The sequence below is a fragment of the Theropithecus gelada genome, chromosome 1 (genome assembly GCF_003255815.1).
Source record: "Theropithecus gelada isolate Dixy chromosome 1, Tgel_1.0, whole genome shotgun sequence".
NCBI lineage: Eukaryota > Metazoa > Chordata > Mammalia > Primates > Cercopithecidae > Theropithecus > Theropithecus gelada.
The window spans coordinates 72,830,231-72,852,503 of NC_037668.1; the positions used below are offsets into that span (position 1 = coordinate 72,830,231).

Here is a 22,273-nt window from a genome sequence, read left to right on the forward strand (position 1 = left end):
ACTCCAGCCCTAGCTGATATCTTGACTGCAGCCTTCTGAAAGACTCTGGTGGACCCAGCTAAGCCATGCCTGGATTCTTGGCTCACAGTATTGTTTTAAACTGTTAAATGTGTGGCAACTTTTATAAGTAATTGTTAATACACGAGCTGATATCACTTGAACAGAGATGAGCCATCTCAGCTACACTTAGGCCAAACTGCCAACCTACAGACTCATAAGCAAGTAAATGTTTGTTGTTTTAAGCCACTAGAGTTTAGGAACGTTTGTTATGTAGTAAAAATTAATACAATGTGTAAAAGGATAATAAGCCATGACCAAGTTGGGTTTATCCCAGGTATCATCATCATATCATCAGAGAAAAACCATATAACCACTTGATAGATGCAGAAAAAGCATCTGATAAAATTTATATACTTAGGCCAAGAAACTCCCAATAAATCAGAACTTAGGAACTTTCTCAATCTGATGAGAAGTACCTATAAAAATGTATAATAGGCTGGGCATGGTGGCTCATGCCTATAATCCCAGCACTTTGGGAGGCCAAGGCAGGTGGATCATTTGAGGCTAGGAGTTGGAGATCAGCCTGGCTAACATGGTAAAATCTCATCTCTACCAAAAACACAAATATTAGCTGGGCGTGGTGGCACATGCCTGTAATCCCAGCTACTTGGGAGGCTGAGGCAGTAGAATCGCTTGAACCCAGGAGGCGGAGGTTGCAGTGAGCCAAGACTGTGCCGCTGCACTCTAGCCTGGATGACAGAGAGAGACTGTCTCAAAACAAACACACACAACTATAGTAATAAACATCATTTTAACTGGAGGGATGTTGAAAATATTCCTTTTAAAATCAGGAATGAGAAAAGGGTGCCAACTAGCATCATTTGTACTCACAATTTTATTGGAGGTCCTGGCCAGCACAGTAAGACAAGAAAAAGAAACTAGAAACTTAGACTATGGGATGGGGGTGGGGGGGTCTACAGCCATATCACCCTGAAGGCATCTGATCTCATCAGATCTATGCTGGGTCAGGCCTAGTTAGTACTTGCATGGAAGTCTGCTTGGGAATACCATGTGATAAAAAAACAAACAAACAAACAAAGAAAAAACTATTGTGAGATCTTTGTCAAAGAATACAAAATTTCACTTAGATAGGAGGAATAAGTTCATGAAGAGACCTAACACAACCTGGTGACTAGTAAGTAACAATGTATTGTATTCTTGAAAATTCCTAAGAGAGTAGATTTTAAGTGTTTACACTTGAAGCACTTTGGAAACAAAAAGATCCTATAAGCTCCCCCTCCCATCCCAAGAAAAAGAGAGGAAAACAATGTTTCATGCAAATAATCAAGAATCAGAATGATGTTGGGCTTCTTAATAGAAAAGCTAGAAGAGAGTAAAACAAAACAAAACAAACAAAAACCTTCAAAATTCTGAGGGGATATGATTTCCAAGAGAAGTTTATATCCAGCCAAAATATCAAACAACTATGTGGGCAGAATAAAGACATTTTCAGGGATGCAAAAGCTCAAAAATTTACTTCTTACAATCTCTATCTCAGGGGGCTTCCAGGGGATATGTCCTACAGAAAATGTGGGTATAAAGTAAGAAAGAAGAAAACATGAGGTTCAAGACAGTGAAGGCTGAACCTAAAATGACAGCTCTACAGCAGGGCAACTAACTCAGATTAGAAAAGCTTTAGGAGAGGTACCTTGAAGAATTTGAAATTGAGAGGACATCTAGTGTGTTGCAATGTAAGGAGAGCAAATTCACACAACTGGAGCTTGGGTTGAATTAGTAATATATACAAAGAAAATAAGCAAATGAAAAAGCAATACAATCTTTAGGAAAACAAGGGGAGGAAAGAGAAAAGTAATCATATACTACAAGGCTCAACTGTGAATACTATTTATATAGTCATGATAATATAAACATAAAATATTCAGTTAATTAACAATACAATATGAATAATTATATTAGGAAATTGGGCCGAACACAACGTTGCATACACGTATCGGGGGCAGAGCATGTGGTAAAACAGAACCAAATCTTTACATTCTACAGTAAGAAGTGAACAGATAATTCTTAAAGCTAAAAAAATTAAGATACAGCAAATAAAAGCAGGTTATTTGGAGATACGGAGTTAAATGCCAAAAAATTAGCTAAAAACGTTGAAAGTGGCATCTCTAAGTAGGGTGAGGATAGATAGGGTGAGGGGCTGCTACTTATTAATTAGATACTCTTTAAATTTTGGGCATATAAAACTTTGATAAAGACAAAAACTAAATTCAAAAAAGAAATAGAAAACACAGGTTATGAAATCAGAAGGCATGAGTTTGAGTTCTGGCTCTTACCACTTACCACTGATGCTATCTTGAGCAACTGTCCACATAATGCTGTTAGGCCATAAATAGGTTAAAAAACAAAATAAAAACTTGGTAAATTAGAAAATTATGGCCGGGTGTGGTGGCTCACGCATGTAATCCCAGCACTTTGGGAGGCCGAGGCGGGTGGATCACCTGAGGTTGGGAGTTTGAGACCAGCCTGACCAACATGGAGACACCCCGTCTCTACTAAAAATACAAAATTAGCTGGGCATGGTGGCACATGCCTGTAATCCCAGCTACTTGGGAGGCTGAGGCAAGAGAATCACTTGAACTCAGGAGGCAGAGGTTGCAGTGAGCCAAGATCGTGCCATTGCACTCCTTCCTGGGCAACAAGAGTGAAACAGGCCGGGCGTGGTGGCTCATGCCTGTAATCCCAGCATTTTGGGAGGCTGAGGCTGGTGGATCATGAGACCAGCCTGGCCAAGACGGTGACACCCCGTCTCTACTAAAAAATACAAAAAATTAGCTGGGTGCGGTGGCAGGCGCCTGTAATCCCAGCTAGTTGGGAGGCTAAGGCAGGAGACTCGCTTGAACTTGGAGGGCAGAGGTTGCAGTGAGCCAAGATTGCGCCACTGCACTCCAGCCTGGGCAACAGAGTGAGACTCTGTCTCAAAAGAAAAAAAAAAAAAATTGAGTATGTGGGAATTTCAAGTCACTTCATTCTTATTTTTTAAATTTTTTATTATTTTTTCTTTTCTTTTTCTTTTTCTTTTTTTTTTTTTTTTGAGAAGGAGTTTTGTTCTTGTTGCCCAGGCTGGAGTGCAGTAGTGATCCCAGCTCACTACAACCTCTGCCTCCCAGGTTCAAGCGATTCTCCTGCTTCAGCCTCCTGAATAGCTGGGATTACAGGCACCCACCTCCACGCCCAGCTAATTTTTGAATTTTTAGTAGAGACAGGGTTTCACCAAGTTGGCCAGACTGGTCTTGAACTCCTGACCTCAGGCGATCCACCCGCCTCAGCCTCCCAAAGTGCTGGGATTACAGGCGTGAGCCACCGTGCCCGGCCCACTTTAAGTTTTTTTTTTAATGGGGTGGGATTTGGAAGACTGAGAGGAGAAAATAGTTAACACAGAAGCCCAAACAGGTTTTTTTTTTTGGTAGTACAGCTTCAAGAGAAATAAAGAAAGCTGTAGCAAAAGAAATACTGTACTGGCTCAGAACTGCCTGCCAACATCTGTTAGTGCAGAGGGAGCTAAGCTGATCAAGAGGTGACAGCCAAGTAAGAGTTTTCACTCATGGTTCTGAAGTACATTAACATGTACTGATTCCAGTCTGGGCCAAGGCTATATAACTCTGAGAAGTGAGGAGTTTGGGAAATACTACAGTGAATTGGATTGGTTAAATAAAGTAGTTTCCTAGAACATTTTCTTTTCTTTTTTTTGAGACGGAGTCTCGCTCTGTCGCCCAGGCTGGAATGCAGTGGCGCGATCTCGGCTCACTGCAAGGTCCGCCCCCCAGGTTCACACCATTCTCCTGCCTCAGCCTCGCGTGTAGCTGGGACCACAGGCGCCCGCCACCACGCCCGGCTATTTTTTTTGTGTGTGTGTATTTTTAGTAGAGACGGGGTTTCACCGTGTTAGCCAGGGTGGTCTCAATCTCCTGACCTCGTGATCCACCCGCCTCAGCCTCCCAAAGTGCTGGGATTACAGGAGTGAGCCACCGCACCCGGCCCCTAGAACATTTTCTATTTCAAGTATTCCAAGAGATACAGTGGGACTATAGAGACAATAGTCAATAATTTGTGTCATTAAATCATAATAGTATTAAACAATTACATAGAGGAATGTACAGGGAAAAAAGCCCCCTAACAAACATATTATCTGCAATAAAGCAATATAAATATATTATCTTCTCACTGAAATTGAGAAAAGGAAAGTTAAGTTTCTAACAAGGGATGGAAAACAAATTATTTTTACATATTATTGCAACTTTAAGACATACATGTATATATGGTATCACTGAAATTCTCTTCATATGTGTTGCCTTTACTGTTTGAGAATGTAAACAATTACAGATGTGAGGCTTTTATAAATTCTTTTTTGGTTTTTTGGAGACGGGAGTCTTGCTCTGTTGCTCAGGGTGGAGTGCAGTGGCGCAATCTCGGCTCACAGAAACCTCTGCCTCCCGGGTTCAAGTAATTCTCCTGCCTCAGCCTCCCGAGTAGCTGAGACTATAGGCATGCGCCACCATGCCCAGCTAATTTTTTTGTATTTTTCGTAGAGATAGGGTTTCACCATATTGATCAGACTGGTCTCGAACTACTGACCTCAAATGATCCTCCTGCCTTGGCCTCCCAAACTGCTGGGATTACAGGCGTGAGCCAGTGCGCCCAGCCTGTAAATTCTTTTAAAAACACAATAGCTAATCTAATTTTCCCCATCAGGTTCCAAGTTTCTTAAAATGCCCTATGATTGGGGAGAGTACAATGAACACTTGTTTGTGTCTCCTTGAGGGGAGGGATATTGTGGCATTTTGGGCTTTTTTTCCATTTCTATAGCCTTGGTGCCTAGTTCAAGAGTTGGCATAACACATACCCAGTAACTGTGGTAGGCTGACCTCTTCACCCTTTCACTCAGGAAGTAGTATCAAGCAATGGTGAAACAGTGGCTGAATAATAATGGTATCTACTGCTGAAAAAAAAGGAAATGAGGTTTCTCAGAGTTTAGAACCCCATTTCCCAGCATGGCCTTAGCTGGGTTTCTGGGTCTTGCTTACACTTCTAACTTGTCCATTTTTTTCCTGAGAAAAAAAATTTTTTTTCCCAAAAGTTGGTACCTTCTAGAAAATGCTAGAAACACAGGGCTGTTTGAATCACTAGAAAAGTTACATGTGGGCCAGGTGCGGTGGTTCACAGCTGTAATCCTAGCACTTTGGGAGGCTGAGGCGGGTGGATCACTTGAGGTCAGGAGGTCAAAACCAGCCTGGCCAACATAGTGAAACCCTGTCTCTACTAAAAATACAAAAAAAAAAAAAAAAAAAAAATTAGCTGGGCATGGTGGTGGACGCGTATAATCCCACCTACTCGGGAGGCTGAGGCAGGAGAATTGTTTGAACCCGGGAGGTGGAGGTTGCAGTGAGCCAAGATCCCGCCATTGCATTCCAGCCTGGGCAACAGAGCAAGACTCTGTCTCAAAAAAAAAGTTACATGTGAGCCTTCCAAAGAGGCTTGTCTAGACATTTGCCACTATGAGTTTCCCTTCAAACTTACAAGCTATTATGGTAAAAATGCAAACAAAAACACTCTGATATTCTGTGGCTTTTAAAGCACTGCCATTTTACATGAAATAAATATGTGATATAAAATGTTTACAAAGTTATTAAATGAGATTTGTTAAGTTTCAGTACCAAATTACAACAGCAATTACAAATTATTAAGCATCTACTATCTTTCAGGTAATGAATGGGCCACATGCCTTATAACCATGATACTTAATTCTCACAAAAATCCTGAAAGGATTCAGGCTCACTTTATAACAGAAGAAAATGAAATTCATGAAGATCAAAGTAATTTGCCCAAAATCCCACAGCTTTTGAGTACTGAAACCCAGTCTGAACTCTAGACCTTGTGCTCTTAACAATCATGGTACAGTGCTAGGTATTTATTTAAAAATCTTGAAACCATTTCTAAACACAAAATTAATAGACAATGTAGTTAGTCTGCTAGATCCATATTGCTAAAAGCATTACAAGCTCACACACTCTTATAATATCTACTCATGAATTCAACTACAGCTCAGATTAACATCTTTAGGATTTTAAACTGCTAGTGCTCAGGTCTACCTTCACTTACCTGGGTGGGGGCGGGGGGGGGGGCAAGAAGAGCTGCCTTTATAAGCAGGCCATTCAATAATATTTATTGATTGCTCACCATGGGCCATAACTGGGCCAGGTGCTGGGAATAAAATAAACAAAAGAGATACGATCCCTTCCCTTATGGAGCTTATAGTCCAGTAGGGGAAAGAGTAAATAAGAGAGCAAGCTGCTATATGTAGGCCAACAAAAGGATATAATTTATATTAAAAGGTCAGGAAAGGTCTTTCTCAGAAAATAACTTGAAGGCTAAGCTGGATTTGGAATATACGTGTTGGGAGGAGAAAGGGGCTAGAGAGCATTTCAGGCAAGGAAGCTGTGTAAAGACCTGTAGCAGGAATGAAATACTCTAAAAAGTCTAAACATGAATTTGATCCTGCCCTCTTTAGTATTTACATCTCCTATAAATCTTCTGAGAAGAAAGTGGCAAGGGGAAGAAAGGTGGCTCCAGAAACATCTAGACATTAGTCATTCTCCTATAAGTCAGTAAGAACACCATTTGAGGAAATTGGGTAGAAGATCTAGACTATTAAACCGTATCTGGGAATCAGTGGACTGCAGGCTGTTCTGGCACACAACAGCAGCCAAGAGGCATGCCAAATACATAATCTGAAAAACTTAGGATCCTTTAAAAAATGCTTGTGATGGAAATGCATAGCATGCTATGGGAGGAATTTAAAACTCAGTTATTTAGGTGAATCTTAGCCTTCAAATGTAACAAAATATAGGTATTGAGGAGTTTAAAATTTCATGTTAAGAATGAAAATTTGAGCCAGAAGTGATGGCTGGTACCTGTAATATCAGCTACTTGGCAGGCTGAGGTGGGAGGACTGCTTGAGGTCAAGAGTTTGAGACCAGCCTGGGCAATATAATGAGACCTAATTTCTCTCTCTCTCTCTTTTTTTTTGTTTGTTTGTTTGTGACAGAGTGAGGCTCTGGAGTGCAGTGGCATGATCATGGCTCACTGTAGCCTCGACATCCCAGGCTCTAGTGATCCTCCCACCTCAGCCTCCCAGGTAGCTGGGACTAGAGGCTCACATGCCACCATGTCCAGCTAATTTTTAAAACATTGTTTGTTGAGATGGGGTTTCACCATGTTACTCAGGCTGGTCTCAAACTCCTGGGCTCAAGCCATCTGTCTGCCTTAGCTTCCCAAAGTGCTAGGATTATAGTCCTGAGCCATGGTGCCCCCTGTCTCTTTAAAAAAAGAAAGAAAGAAAGAAAGAGGCCAAGTGTGGTGACTCATGCCTGTAATCCCAGTACTTTGGGAGGCTGAGGCAGGGAGATCACTTTTGAGCTCAGGAGTTTGAGGCCAGCCTGGACATTGTGAAACCCCGTCCCTACAAAAAATACAAAAAGTTAGCCAGGCATGGTGGCGCATGCCTATAGTCCCAGCTACTCGGGAGGCTGAGGTGGGAGGATTGCTTGAGCCCGGGAAGTGGAGGTTGCAGCAAGCCAAGATTGAGCCACTGCACTCCAGCCTTAGCAACAGAGTAAGACCTTTCTCAAAAAAAAAAAAAAAAAAAAAAAAAGAAGAAGAAAAAGAAAAAAAGAAAGAAAAGGAAAGAAAAATCTTCTTAAAACATTAATCTAATCTAATTATGACATTACTTTGTTTACTTCAACAACTCCCCTACTGTTTTGGGCAAGAATTCAAACTCTTTCATCTGATATCTGGCTCTTCTCTAGTCCTATCTGCTTCTCTGCCTCCTATACTCAGACTCCAGCTATAGAAAGTTACCAATGTACATCACACTTTTTCAAAGAGGATAAAGGATCCAGCTTAAAGGAACTTTCACTGGCCAAACTGACAATTTAAGCATGAAAACATTTTTAAATGAATGGTAGGTAGCTAATAGTTAGTTAATTTAAAATAGAATTACATTGTAAATATAGTTAACAATAGAGTATTGCACATTTCAAAATTGCTAAGAGGGTAAATTTCAAATGTTCTCACCATGAAAAATGTTAAGTATTTGAAGGATGGATATGTTAACTTGTTTGATTTAATTATTCCACATTGTATACATAAATTATAACATCGCTTTGTTTCCCATAAATTTATACAATTATAAATTGTTAATTTACAATAAAAGAAAGGGAACTGTGAAAATCTGTGCATTTATAATGATACTTAAGAGATAAAAACTATATATAAAGTGTATTAAAAAGTTCTATCAATGCCTATGAAAAGGGAGAAAATTTAAAGAAAAGTTCTAATGACAAGAATAAGGATAAGTTTATTTTTTAATTGATTTTTATAAATAAGAGTACAGACAAAGGAAACAAAAAAAATTCATTATAAAACATTTATCTGTTTATAAAATCTGGTTATATATTTATTTCTATCTGTGTAGGCAGAAAAGAATGAATACAGGGAATTGTAAGTAAACCAGAGCTTGCAAAAGCAGAAACCATATGAAGAACAAAAAGACTGATCAGCATGAGTACCATTACATAACAATAATGTAGAAAAAGTATCCAACAACTAATCTGCACCAGTGATCATCTGAACACAAAAAGCAACTAGAAACAAGTTTCAACGTTATACTGGAAAATTATGATTTAACCAAACGTCCTAAAAAGGAGAGCTAAAAATATTAACTAGAGTATTCAAATCCTAAGTATGAAGGTTCTAAGTGGCTCTATTTATTAATAATAGTAAGAAGTTAATAAGCTATACATAGTCTAATAATTGTAACAAAATATGCCAATATATAATAATGACAAAATAGTGGGTTACATAATGCTGGCAAAGCAAAACCTAATTCCAGAGGCAAACTTCAAGGAAAAAAACACATCATTCAGGAAAAATTCAAACTCATAAAAGGACTACTAGAATCCTCGGAAAACAAATATCAAAATAAGCATGTTATAATTAAAATAAGTATGTTATAATCCTAGGAAGATAAGCATGATCAACAACTATCGGCCGGGCACGGTGGTTCATGCCTGTAATCCTAGCACTTTGGGAGGCAGAGGCGGGTGGATCATGAGGTCAAGAGATAAGAGACCATCCTGGCCAATATGGTGAAACCCCATCTCTACTAAAAATACAAAAATTAGCTGGGTGTGGTGGCGTGTGCCTGTAGTCCCAGCTACTCGAGAGGCTGAGGCAGGAGAATCACTTGAACCCGGGAGGTGGAGACTGGACTGAGCTGAGATCTTGCCACTGCACTCCAGCCTGGCAACAGAGTGAGACTCCATCTCAAAACAAAAACAAAAACAAAAACACAAAAAGAAAAAGAAAGAACTATCACATTTATTAGTCATTCAGGGTGACTGAAGCGGTGAAAAGAACCAGCCACACTAAATTTGTGATAGTAACTTTAATTCTTTTCCTCCCAGCCGAGACAGAGTCTTGCTCTGCTGCCTAGGCTGGAGTGCAGTGGCATGATCTTGGCTTACTGCAACCTCCCCATCCTGGGTTCAAGTGATTCTCCTGCCTCAGCCTCCTGAGTAACTGGGATTACAGGCACATGCCACCATGCCCAGCTAATTTTTGTATTTTTAGTAGAGACGGGGTTTCACCATGCTGGCCAGGCTGGTCTCAAACTCTTGACCTTGTGATCCACCCTCAGTCTCGGCCTCCCAAAGTGCTGGGATCACAGGTGTGAGCCACTGCACCTGGCCTATTTTTAAAAGTTAATTTTAAATTAGATTTGTCTTTGTTTGTTTCTTAGATACATGCATTCAATTATTTGAGTCTTAAATACAATGCAAATAGTTCTGAATGCTCCCCTCTGCATACGAAAGGACATTAAAGAATCTAATCAATAGTTATAAGCATTTTCCATTCAGGGACTGTGTCTTATTTGACTTTATGTCATCAACTCCTAGCACAGCATCTGTGGTGCAGAGTAGATTCTTAATAAATATTTTTTCAGGGAAAGCATGAATGACAATAATAATTATGAAAACCCAACAAACAAAACAAACCCCAATCTTCTTACCTGCTTTTTTTTTCCCCTTTTGACCAGGAACAGGTTCTAAGCTATCTTGGCCTTTTCTCATCAACATAGCAAGTGATGCATCATAAGCTCTAAACAGGTCCACAACCTCATGTAAAGCAACATCTGTTATCAGATCACAGCTCAGGACCAGCACATCTGTCTGTTAAATGGAGATGGGAAAAGTCAATATCATAAACGACGATGGATTACACAAATCATCACAAAACAAAATTATGATGGCTTAAAAACACACAAATCAGAGGCCGGGCGCGGTGGCTCAAGCCTGTAATCCCAGCACTTTGGGAGGCCGAGGCGGGTGGATCACGAGGTCAGGAGATCGAGACCATCCTGGCTAACATGGTGAAACCCCGTCTCTACTAAAAATACAAAAAACTAGCCGGGCGTGGTGGCGGGCGCCTGTAGTCCCAGCTACTCGGAGGCTGAGGCGGGAGAATGGCGTGAACCTGGGAGGTGGAACTTGCAGTGAGCCGAGATCGCGCCACTGCACTGCAGCCTGGGCGACAGAGCGAGACTCCGTCTCAAAAAAAAAAAACAAAAAACACACACACACACACAAATCAGACAATACTCTTCAAACATTTTTCATAGCCAAACAAGTGAAATAAATGGGGTTGTTCTCATTGAATTGTGCTGGTATAGGGTCTGGAATCTCTACCTCTCCCTTGTGTACCTCAGGAACTGTGTGGGCAGTCCCTGAGACACCTCTGGAACCCTAGGTTCTAAGAAACAGTCTGAAAACCACCACATTGTCTATTTCTATGACTATGGAATATATGATCTTATATTTATACATCTCTTTATAGTTTAAAAAAGCATTTTCGCATAGTTTGATGATTTAGTATGGCAAAGAACAATCACTTTACTACAGTACTAGGAAATAACAGAATGAACACAATACAATGCCTCATTCTCAGGAACTTAATATTCTATAGTAAATAATTACAATATAACCTCAGGTATGTATAAGGCATCCATTCAATCTTATAATAGGGTAAGAATGACAGAAAGGCACTGTTATTATTAACATTACTGGCCTCTATTTTTATAGATGAGAAAAATAAGGCCTATTACCAGTGTCTGACACACAGTAGGCATTTAATAAGTGTTTAACAAATGAATGAAAAAATCAATGAAGAAAAGGTTTTCTCATAGTGGTGGGCTTTCTCTGTGTGTGTGTGTGTGTATATATATATATATTTATATATATATATTAATATTTTTTTTTTTTTTTTTTTTTTTTTTCCAGACAGGGTCTTACTCTGTCACCTAGGCTGGAATGCAGTGGTGCAGTCACAGCTCACTGCAGCCTTGACCTTCCAGGCTCAAGTGATCCTCCTGCCTCAGCCTCCCAATTAGCTGGAACTACAGGTGTGTGCCACCACTCTTGGCTAATTTTTACATTTTTTGTAGAGATGGTGTCTCCCTATGTTGCCTAGGCTAGTGACAAACTCCTGGGCTCAAGGGATCCACTCACCTCGGCCTCCCAAAGAGCTGGGATTACAGGCATGAGCTACCATGCCTGATTATAATTCTAATAACTAAGATTAATCATAATAAAAACTAATAATGATAACTAATGTTTACTGAATGCTTACTATTGGCCAGGAATTGTGATAACACTTTGCAAACATTATTTCTTTTATTATTTTTTATTTTAATTTTATTTTTAAATTAAAAAAATAGAGAGAGGGTCTCACTGTTTCTCACTATGTTGCCCAGGTTGGTCTTGAACTGGTGGGCTCAAACAATCCTACAATCCTTCTGTCTCAGCCTCCCAAAGTGCTGAGATTACAGGCGTGAGCCACCGTGCCTGGCGGAAAACATTTCAATCTTCACAACAACCATATGCAGTAAGAACTATATATATACACATATACACATACATATACATATATACACATACATATATATGTGTGTATATGTATATGCACATATATATATATATATATTTTTTTTTTTTTTTTTTCCTGAGACAGGGTCTTGCTCTGTCACCCAGGCTGGAGTACAGTGGCATGATCATGGCTTATAGGAGCCTCAACTTCCTGGGCTCAAGTGATCCTCCCACCTCAGCCTCCCTAGTAGCTGGGACTACAGGCATGCACTACCACACCTGGCTAATTTTTATTTTTATTTTTAGTAGAGACAGGGTCTTCCTATGTTTCCCAGGCTGGACTCGAACTCCTGGGCTCAAGCAATCTGCCCGCTTTGGCCTCCCAAAGTGCTAGGATTACAGGCGTGAGCCACCGTGCCTAGCCCAGAACTGTTATTATTAGTACTTTACCAACGAATAAACAGATTTATAGTAGTTATGTAACTAAGATTTAACAATTAGTAATGGCTATTTGTATAACTGAAGAATCTGTATTACTGAATAGTATTAAAGAAATATAGTTTAGGCTGGGCACAGTGGCTCACGCCTGTATCCTAGCACTTTGGGATGCCAAGGTAGGCGGAGTACCCGAGTTCACGAGTTTGAGACCAGTCCGAGCAATATAGTGAAACCCCATCTCTACTAAAATACAAAAATTAGCCAGGCATGGTGGCACATGCCTATAGTCCCAGCTACTCGGGAGGCTGAGGCAGGAGAATTGCCTGAACCCAGGAGGCGGAAACTGCAGTGGGCCAAGATAGCACCACTGCACTCCAGCCTGGGTGACAGAGCAAGACTCCATCTCCAAAGAAAGAAAAAAAGAAATATAGTTTAGGGCCAGGCACAGTAGCACATGCCTGTAATCCCAGAGGTGCCTCAGGCAAAGGCAGGTTCTGATTTGCCCTTCGTGAATCAACCAGGGCAGCTCCTCTTTTATTAATTTTATTTTCTAGGCTTCTGGATAAGCTTTGTCTTGGAAAACCAATTCTGCTACTTTAAAAAAGTCTAGGCTAGACAGAGTGGCTTACACCTGTAATCCTAGTGTTTTGGGAAGCCAAGGCAGGAGGACTGCATGAGCCCAGGAGTTCAAGGTTAGAGTGAGCTAAGATCACATCACTGCACTTCTGCCTGGGTGACAGTGCAAGATGCTATCTCAAAAAAAAAAAAAAAAGGCCTGGCACAGTGTCTTGCACCTGTGAGCCAAGCTACTCTGGAGGCTGAGGCAGGAGCATCACTTAAGGCCAGGAGTTTGAGGCCAGCCTGAACAACATAGTAAGACTCCATCTCTAAAAATATATCAAACATTTTTTTAATTAGCAAATAAAATTTTTTAAAAGTTAGCCAGGTGTGGTGGCACGCACTTATAGTACCAGATACTTGGGAGGCTGAGGCAGGTGGATCATGAGGTCAGGAGATCGAGACCATCCTGGCTACCACAGTGAAACCTTGTCTCTACTAAAAATACAAAAAATTAGCTGGACATGGTGGCGGGCGCCTGTAGTCCCAGCTACTCAGGAGGCTGAGGCAGGAGAATGGCACTAACCCAGGGGTGGAGCTTGCAGTGAGCCAAGATCACGCCACTGCACTCCAGCCTGGGCAACAGTGCAAGACTCCGTCTCAAAAAGAAAAAAAGAAGTTCCCATAAACATCTCTTTAGGAAAAAAAAAAAAAAAAACCCTACACCTGCAACTCCCCATGCTAACAGCAAACATGAACAAATCAGACCACATACATAAAACTAAAGAAGACACAGCCTGAAGAATCCTACTTAGAACAATGCTTAGAAAGACAAGGAGACAAATCATTACTAAAGACATCCACAGAGTTGTCCTTACCACAATACAGAAGTTGCCCCATTTCATCAGAATGAAAATGACAATTTGCTGAGGGAAAAAAATCTCCTTTCTATTTTTCTAAGTTTCTCTAAAAAGATGGCTGTTTTTTTGCAAGTTGACTGATCTACAATAAATTGAACTATTAAGTGTACTCCAAAATCAAGAAAATGACTCTAATGCAAATGCCTCAGAAGTGGTAACAATGTTGTCTTGGCAAATAAATGCTGTTATCATTCAATAGCTGCAAAACTGTTTAAATCTGTCAGTACAATGAATGCCAAACAAGTCCTGCATAATTGTGAACAGGCTGTAGGCTCATTTCTCTCTTTGCGTTTTGATGACTTTTTGCTAAACTGAATGCGAAATCCCCAAGGATTGCAAGGAACAGACCCCTCCACTAAATGTCTGGTTGCCATCTGTTCTTAGTGTGAAAAGAAAGGCGTGGGTCTGAAAGAACAGGGCCTAGCATACAGATGGAGGTGCTGTTCCATCAGTCCCTCTCCTGCCTCTGTTCCCAGAGAATGCACCAAGTGAGAGTCACTTGAGACCAAACACATCTCATCCTCTTTGCAACTCCACCACTTCCAAAGGAAAGTGTTTGTTGTCTGATAAATTTCCAAAGCTGGAAATCTCAGAAGAAGAAAGAAAGGAAAGCTAAATCATACTTATACCTTCATAATACCATTTTTTTTTTGAGACCGGGTCTCAGTCTGTTGCCCAGGCTGGAGTGCAGAGGTATGATCATAGCTCATTGTAACCTCAAATTATTGGACTCAAGCATCCTACCACCTCAGCTTCCTAAGTAGCTGGGACTACAAGCATCATATGCCACTATGCCTGCTAATTTTATTTTATTTTATTTTTTTAAATTTTTAAAAAAATTTTTGTAGAGACGGGGTCTCACTATGTTGCCAGGGCTGGTCTCGAACCCTTAGGCTGAAGTGATCCTTCTGTCTCAGCCTCCCAAAGTGCTGGAATTACAGGCATAAGCCACTGCGCCTGGCCTATGATTTTATAAAAGCTGTAATAGAAAGAAATGATCATTGTTTTTATTTTTACTCTAAAATGTAAAGCCCATTCTAGGAATGCAAATGGACTTCTAGTAACTAGAGCCCAGAGAGAGAAAGTAGAAAAACTGATAAGACCCAGATAAGTATTTTTGATCATGTGTGACCACAAGCCATGAACAAACATGGACTGTTTGGGCTGTGAAGCAACTGTATGTCAGAAATGCAGTTACTCTGAAAGTTCCCTGAACATGTCAACACTCAGCTGCCTGCGTTTCATGGACCCACTTCTTTTCTAATGCCAACAGTATGCCTCTTCTGCAGAGACCAACTGGCCTCTCCAAAGACCTCCCTACCCACTATTCCAACAGTCCTTGGTATGCCTCATCCCAAGCCTGCTCCTCTAGAGAAGCCAGGGCAATGTCAAGGGCAGAAAGCACAACTCAGAAGGAAAGCAGATGTGTGCACTGTTGACAATATAGAAACACGCAAGATTTCAAGGGAAGGCAGCAGTTTAGTGTTTAAAGTGTCCAAGACACCCAGGAATTCAAAATCCAAACTGCCGCCAGTTAGTCTTGACTAAAGTAAACAAATTAAGCTCAGAAAACCCAATTACCAAGCCATGGCAAAGCCCAGAAATCTCTCATTACAAGAACATTTTCAATCAAGTCAAAACCACTGAGTAAAATTAGCTGGGAAAAAAAAAGTTAAATCAGAACACCTGATGTGTGTGTGTGGCTGTAGTGGTGGGGTGGGAGGTGAGGAGAGCTACTGGGAATAGCCTCTTTTCTTTTCCTGGCAGCTGTTCCATGACAGATTGTTATAAATAACACAATCTGGCAACTGATTTCTTATGACAAGGAGAAAGAAAAACACATTTACTCCCTTGGAAAAAAACTGTCAGGGCAAGGTAACTACCATACTTCTACTCACCCAGTGCTTCCACAAATAATGGCTATGATCCAAATCACCAGCCCGCATGCCACCCCTGCCCATATGGAACTCATGAATTCAGCTACTTGGTGTGACTACGAAGGTTACGATTTACATTTTCCTACGTGGTCCAATCCCAATCAAATCCCCAAGAGTAGTTTGTGTGTTTTTTCTTTTAGACAGGGGGTCTCCCTGTATTGCCCAGGCTGGTCTCAAACTCCTGGGCTCAAGGAATCCTCCTGCCTCAGCCTCCCAAAGTGTTGGGATTACATGCATGAGTCACTGCCCCGGCATAGTTTGTGTACTTTAATAAACACCAAAGGTTAACTGCAATGGAGACCTCAGTTTTGGTTTAAAATGCTTGGAAAAGATTCTAGTCTATAGTCCTCAAAGTGCAAGGCCAAGGGCCAACTGCCACATTGTTTTCACTGAAGCTGGGGTAGTAGGTCTAGGAAAGGAAACGACCAACTCAGTCAGTAAGAAAGAAATGTGATAATCCTTGGGCTCACAGCTAAATATTCTTACTATATTCCTTAGTTTAATCATGGTGTTGCTACCATCCAGAATTGATGCCAGAAATCCGCGCATAGTCCAGGACGGAAGTCCTCCCTCTCCTGCCTGTCCCCTACTCTTCCCCTATTGCACTGCCTTAGTTCAGCTCTCAAAATCTTTTTCCAGTCTCTTGGCTGGTGTCTCTCTTGCTCCAGTTTTCCTTATTCTAATCCATACTCTAATTTCTACTGCATATGTCATTTTCCTGCTTAAAGACACCCTAAAACGGTGTTTCCCAAACAATAAGTTGAACTTATTGACACTTACTTTAAAATTTTTAAAAAAATATACAGATCACTATATGATATGCTCTTCATATAATATATATGTAAAGATAGATATTTAAAAAGGAAGAAATAAAACATTTAAAAAATAGAAATTCTAATATTTTCCTCTAGTACTTAATTCTGTCCACCACCTATTTTGGAGATTGCTGCTCAACAAGATTAAGTTGGAATTCCTTAGTATGACATTAAGGGTCTTCAAAATATGACTCCACCTACCTAATTCAGTCTTCCCTCACACAATTCCCCTCCACAGAGCCAATGTTAACTTTTTTTTTTTTTTTGAGACAGAGTCTCGCTCTATTGCCCAGGTTGGAGTAAAATGGCACGATCATGGCTCACTGCAACCTCTGCCCCACAGGTTCAAGCAATTCTTGTGCCTCAGCCTCCTGAGTAGCTGGGATTACAGGTGCGTGCCACCATGCCCAGCTAATTAGTACAGACAGTATTTCGCCACGTTGGCCAGGCTGGTTCTCAGACTCCTGACCTCAAGTGATCCTCCTGCCTTGGCTTCCCCAGGTGCTGGGATTACAGGCATGAGCCAACGCACCTGGCCACCAGTGTTACTTTGATAGAGTCGACTGCCAATAATGCATTTCCTAGTCTGTCTTCCTACTCTATTATATATTTATCCATCAAAATTCAGGTATTATCACAGTTACTAGAAAGGACAATTATCTTCCCTAGAGATGATGCATTTTCTGATCCATTACAGACCTTAAATCACTAATTGGATTACATACATATTTTTTTCCATCTAGACTTTGCCCTCCATAAGGAGCCCTTTTATCTTTGTATACCCAGAGTTCAACCCAGTGCTGGCAAACACGCATGAGTAAATGTCAGTACTTTTCCTGTTATCTCCTTCTCTTTAATTTGACTCAAATATTAAAACATCTGATTTTAAATGTTTAGAAACAGTATACATTCTGACAGAGGTGAGTGCTCCCTTTGTAGAGACTGACTATTCAGAGTTAGGACAGGGGCCACAGAGACAACTTTGCAGTTCCCCAACGCAAGAAGGTAGGAAATGAACCTGCTACTTCCCAAGAAGCAAAAGGCAGAGATGTCTAAGGAAAGAAATCAAAAGCAGCTGTCCTGGAGGGCACGGCTGAAGAATGACGATATGCTTGCTAGGATTTACAACTTAAAATGAAGGCTCAACATTTATGGTTCTAATATTCATAATTCATTCATATCCTCAAAGGAAATTTTCCTCTTCAGATTAAGAACAAATAGAGGAATTGTATTCTTCCTTCCTGTGTGAAGCTAGGAAAGAAGCACCTAAGAATATATTAATTTTTAATTCTGTTCAAATGAGTTCCCTATAAAAATGCCTGTCACTTCTCTTCCAGGATTTAGATTTATGCAATTTAATTTTCATCTCTAAATGCACTGACTTGGAATAGAAAAAAACAAGAGTTTTTTTTGTTCTCCCAAATGAAACTTTCACTCTAAAGGGAAGTTCATTAACAATGAGAAAAATACAACTAATACATCTTTTTAAAACTTAGGGTTGGCTGAGCATGGTGGCTCACGCCTGTAATCCCAGCATTTTAGGAGGCGAAGGTGGGAGAAGTGTTTGAGGCCAGGAGTTTGAAACCAGCCTGGGCAACACAGCGAGACCTTATCTCTACAAACAATTTTAAAAATTAGCCAGGCATGGTGGTGCAAGCCTGTAGTCCCAGCTATTTGAGAGGTTGAGACAGGAGGATCATTTGAGCCCAGGTTTCAGACTGCAGTGAGCTATGACGGTGCCACTGCACTCCAGCACCCGTGACAGAGTGAGATCCTGTTTCTAAAAAATAAACAAACAAAAATTCAAAACATAACAATGTAAGCATGTTATTTAGTGACATACAGATAAAAAACAAAGTAGCTAAAAGAAGAGAACCTTTAGGGTTAGGGATATGGGGTGGGGGTGGTCAGGGGACTATATTTTTAGGAACAAAGCTTGAATTACTGAATTATTTAAATTATTAAATTATTAATTTATTAAATTATATTGAATTATTTAAGTGATATGTACATATAACTTCAATAAGTATAAGGTGTTTATTTATTTATTTATTTATTTTTGAGACAAGATCTTTGCTCTATTGCCCAGACTGGAGTGCAATGGTGCAATCTCAGCTCACTGCAACCTCCACTTCTGGGGTTCAAGAGATTCTCGTGCCTCAGCCTCCAGAGTAGCTAGGATTACATGCATGTGCCACCGTGCCTGGCTGATTTTTGTATTTTTAGTAGAGACAGGATTATGCCATGTTGGCCAGGCTGGTTTTGAACTCCTGGCCTCAAGTAATCCACCCACCTCGGCCTCCCAAAGTGTTGGGATTATAGGCATAAGCCACTGCACCTGGCCAGTATGAGTTTTTAAAAAAAGATATTAGGACTATTTTCTTATCTCTCTTTTTAAAAAAAATTACTTCAGTGACTTTAACATCCTTATGGCTGAAACTCCATGACTTCATCATTTTAAATTATTTTTTTCTCCTTCTCACCTTAGTCACTCAACCACTTTGTTATACCCTACTCCTTGGCATTACCAATAACTGCACCAACTCCAAAATCTCACTTTAAAATATCCTATTAATTCATGTAACACACATATATTGAACCCTGAATATGGCCAGGCATTACAGAGATACAGCAATGAACAAACAAAAATCCCTGACCTCAAAGAGCTTACATCCTATTGTCTGATCACCACCTTCTTCTATTTTTCCAACTCACTGACTTTTTATTCTGGCTCCAGCAATTCTGATTCTAACAGGATCCTCAATCCATTTGTTACATTGATTTATCACACCCTAATTCCTTTGGTGGTCTCATTTATATAGCTTATGGTGGTCCATCACTATAAATACTCCTTCATACACATCACCATCTTCCTTACTACTCTCATCCCTTGTACTCACCAGGTAAAGATGCTAGTTAAATCCTAACTCTCTGCCTACTTTGCATATGAACCCAAGAAGCTAAACATGGATAGAAAAAACTCGTAACAGCACTGGCTAGTCTCCTTTTAAACTGATAACCCAAATCTCAAGGGGATCCTGCGCACTATCCAGCAATACATTTCCTAGCCCATTAACTTTTACATTCTCAGAGACAATTTCACATATTCTCATCCTTCCTTAAAACTTCAGCAGCTTCTCCCTTCCTCTTTTTTTTTTTTTTTTTTGAGACGGGGTCACGCTCTGTCACCCAGGCTGGAGTGCAGTGGCTCAATCTCGGCTTACTGCAGCCTCAGCTTCACAGGTTCAAGCAATTCTCCCACCTCAGCCTCCCGAGTAGCTGGGATTACAGGGGCGCACCACCATGCCAGGCTAATTTTTGCATTTTTAATAGAGACCATGTTTAATTTCACCATGTTAGCCAGGCTGGTCTTGAACTCCTGACCTCAGGTGATCCACCTGCCTTGGCCTCCCAAAGTGCTGGGATTACAAGCATGAGCCACTGAGCCTGGCCCTACCGACTCTTAACTGGTGGCTTTACATCTTATTTCAATAAGAAAATATAAGCAATTAGAAGCAGTAAACATCTTTCTGACACAAAATTAATCTATATGCATTACATATTATACATTCTGCCTATACAATAAATTAAATGTCCTTTCTCCAATCTTTTTTTTTTTGAGATGGAGTCTCGCTCTGTCCCCCAGGCTAGAGTGCAGTGGCACGATCTCGGCTCACTGCAAGCTCTGCCTCCTGGCTTCACGCCATTCTCCTGCCTCAGCCTCCTGAGTAGCTAGGACTACAGGCACCCGCCACCACACCCAGCTAATTTTTTGTATTTTTAGTAGAGATGGGGTTTCACCGTGTTAGCCAGGACGGTCTCGATTTCCTGACCTCGTGATCCGCCCGCCTCGGCTTCCCAAACTGCCGGGAGTACAGGTGTGAGCCACAGCGCCTGGCCGTCCTTTCTCCAATTTAAGGGAAACCCATCCACTCGTGCACCAGATCACATTCCCTCTCATCTACTCAAAAAACTGCATAAGGGCAGAAACTTTGTTTTACGCTATGTTCATCCCAAGCATACATCATACAGTGATTAGTTCCTTGTAGGTAGCAAAAATATAGTTGTTGAATCGAATAATTGAATGCTTTCTTTTCTCTATCATCAATTTATTGGGATCACTCCCATCAGTATAGAACATATAAAAATCCTTAAAAAAACACAACTTGCCTCCATAAGTGTAAAAAAAAAAAAACACACGCAAAACCCAGAAAACACACACTTTATTTTTATAAGCTGGGCAAGGAAGTACTTTTTTGTATCACATTCTTTTATAGGTACGAAATTTTTCATTGAAAAAAACGAACAAAAAAAGAACCAGCCTCACTCTGGTCCCATTTCTGCCCTGTTTTTCGTCTTCCTTCATATCATAATTTCTCAAAAAAAGTTAGCTGTCTCACTGTCTTCATTTTCTCATTCCTCTCCCATTCTCTCTAATCAGGCTTTTGTCCCTACCACTCCAGCAAGGGTTTAAGTCATCACTGAACCTAACTTGCCAATTCTTATTATTAATATCAGTTGTTGCCAGGTGCAATGGCTCATGCCTGTAATCCCAGCACTTTGGGAAGCTAAGGCGTCGTATCACTTGAGCCCAGGAGTTCGAGACCAGCGTGGGCAACATGGCGAAAAAAACACAAAAATTTAGCCATCTCTACAAAAAATACAAAAATTTAGCCAGGTGTGGTGGTGTGTGCCTCTAGTCCCAGCTACCAGGGAGGCTGAGGTGGGAGGATTGCTTGAGCCCAGGAGGTCGAGGCTACAGTGAGCCATGATCACGTCACTGCACTCCAGCTTGGGCGTTGGAGTGACATTCTGTCTCAAAAATAAATTATTAAAATAACAGCATTTACAACAGGGATGTCAGTCATATCAATAAATGGAAATGAGCATAATTCACTCATTGAAAGTGGAAGATTTTCAACTGGCTTGAAAGTAAAATCTAACTCCATGCTGTATACAAGAGATAGACCTAAATCAGAGATTTAGAAAGGTTAAAAATTTTTTAAAAAGCAAACATAGGCCGGGCGCGGTGGCTCAAGCCTGTAATCCCAGTACTTTGGGAGGCCGAGGCGGGTGGATCACAAGGTCAGGAGATCGAGACTATCCTGGCTAACATGGTGAAACCCCGTCTCTACTAAAAATACAAAAAACTAGCCGGGCGCGGTAGCGGGCACCTGTAGTCCCAGCTACTTGGGAGGCTGAGGCGGGAGAATGGCGTGAACCCGGGGGGCGGAGCTTGCAGTGAGCCGAGATCGCGCCACTGCACTCCAGCCTGGGAGACACAGTGAGACTCCGTCTCAAAAAAAAAAAAAAAAAAAAAGCAAACATATACCAGGCAAATGGAAACAATAAGAAAGTGATCCTGCTATCAAAGTAGAATTATGCCAAAATCATTAAATAAAACAAAGGATATTTTATAACGCTAGAAGCCAAAATTAAAAGTGAAGATACAATAATTCTTCATATCTATGCAGCAAAAAAGACAAAACTACTCATATAAAGCAAAAACATCAGGAGATGAATTATGAAATCAATAGAATTGTCTGGCTATACAGGCTCTTTTTGGTTCCATATGAAATTTAAAGTAGTTTTTTCTAATTCTGTGA

The 22,273-nt window shown here is 40.6% G+C and overlaps 1 protein-coding gene across 2 annotated transcripts in view; it reads right to left on the reverse strand.

The window, feature by feature from the left end:
* Positions 1 to 22,273, reverse strand: part of EIF2B3 (eukaryotic translation initiation factor 2B subunit gamma) — a 147,926-nt gene that overhangs the window by 87,223 nt on the left and 38,430 nt on the right. For both annotated transcript variants that reach the window (XM_025404876.1, XM_025404868.1), the window contains exon 4: positions 10,148 to 10,307. In XM_025404876.1, the coding sequence (XP_025260661.1) occupies positions 10,148 to 10,307 (160 nt within the window). The remainder of the gene's footprint in view (positions 1 to 10,147; positions 10,308 to 22,273) is intronic.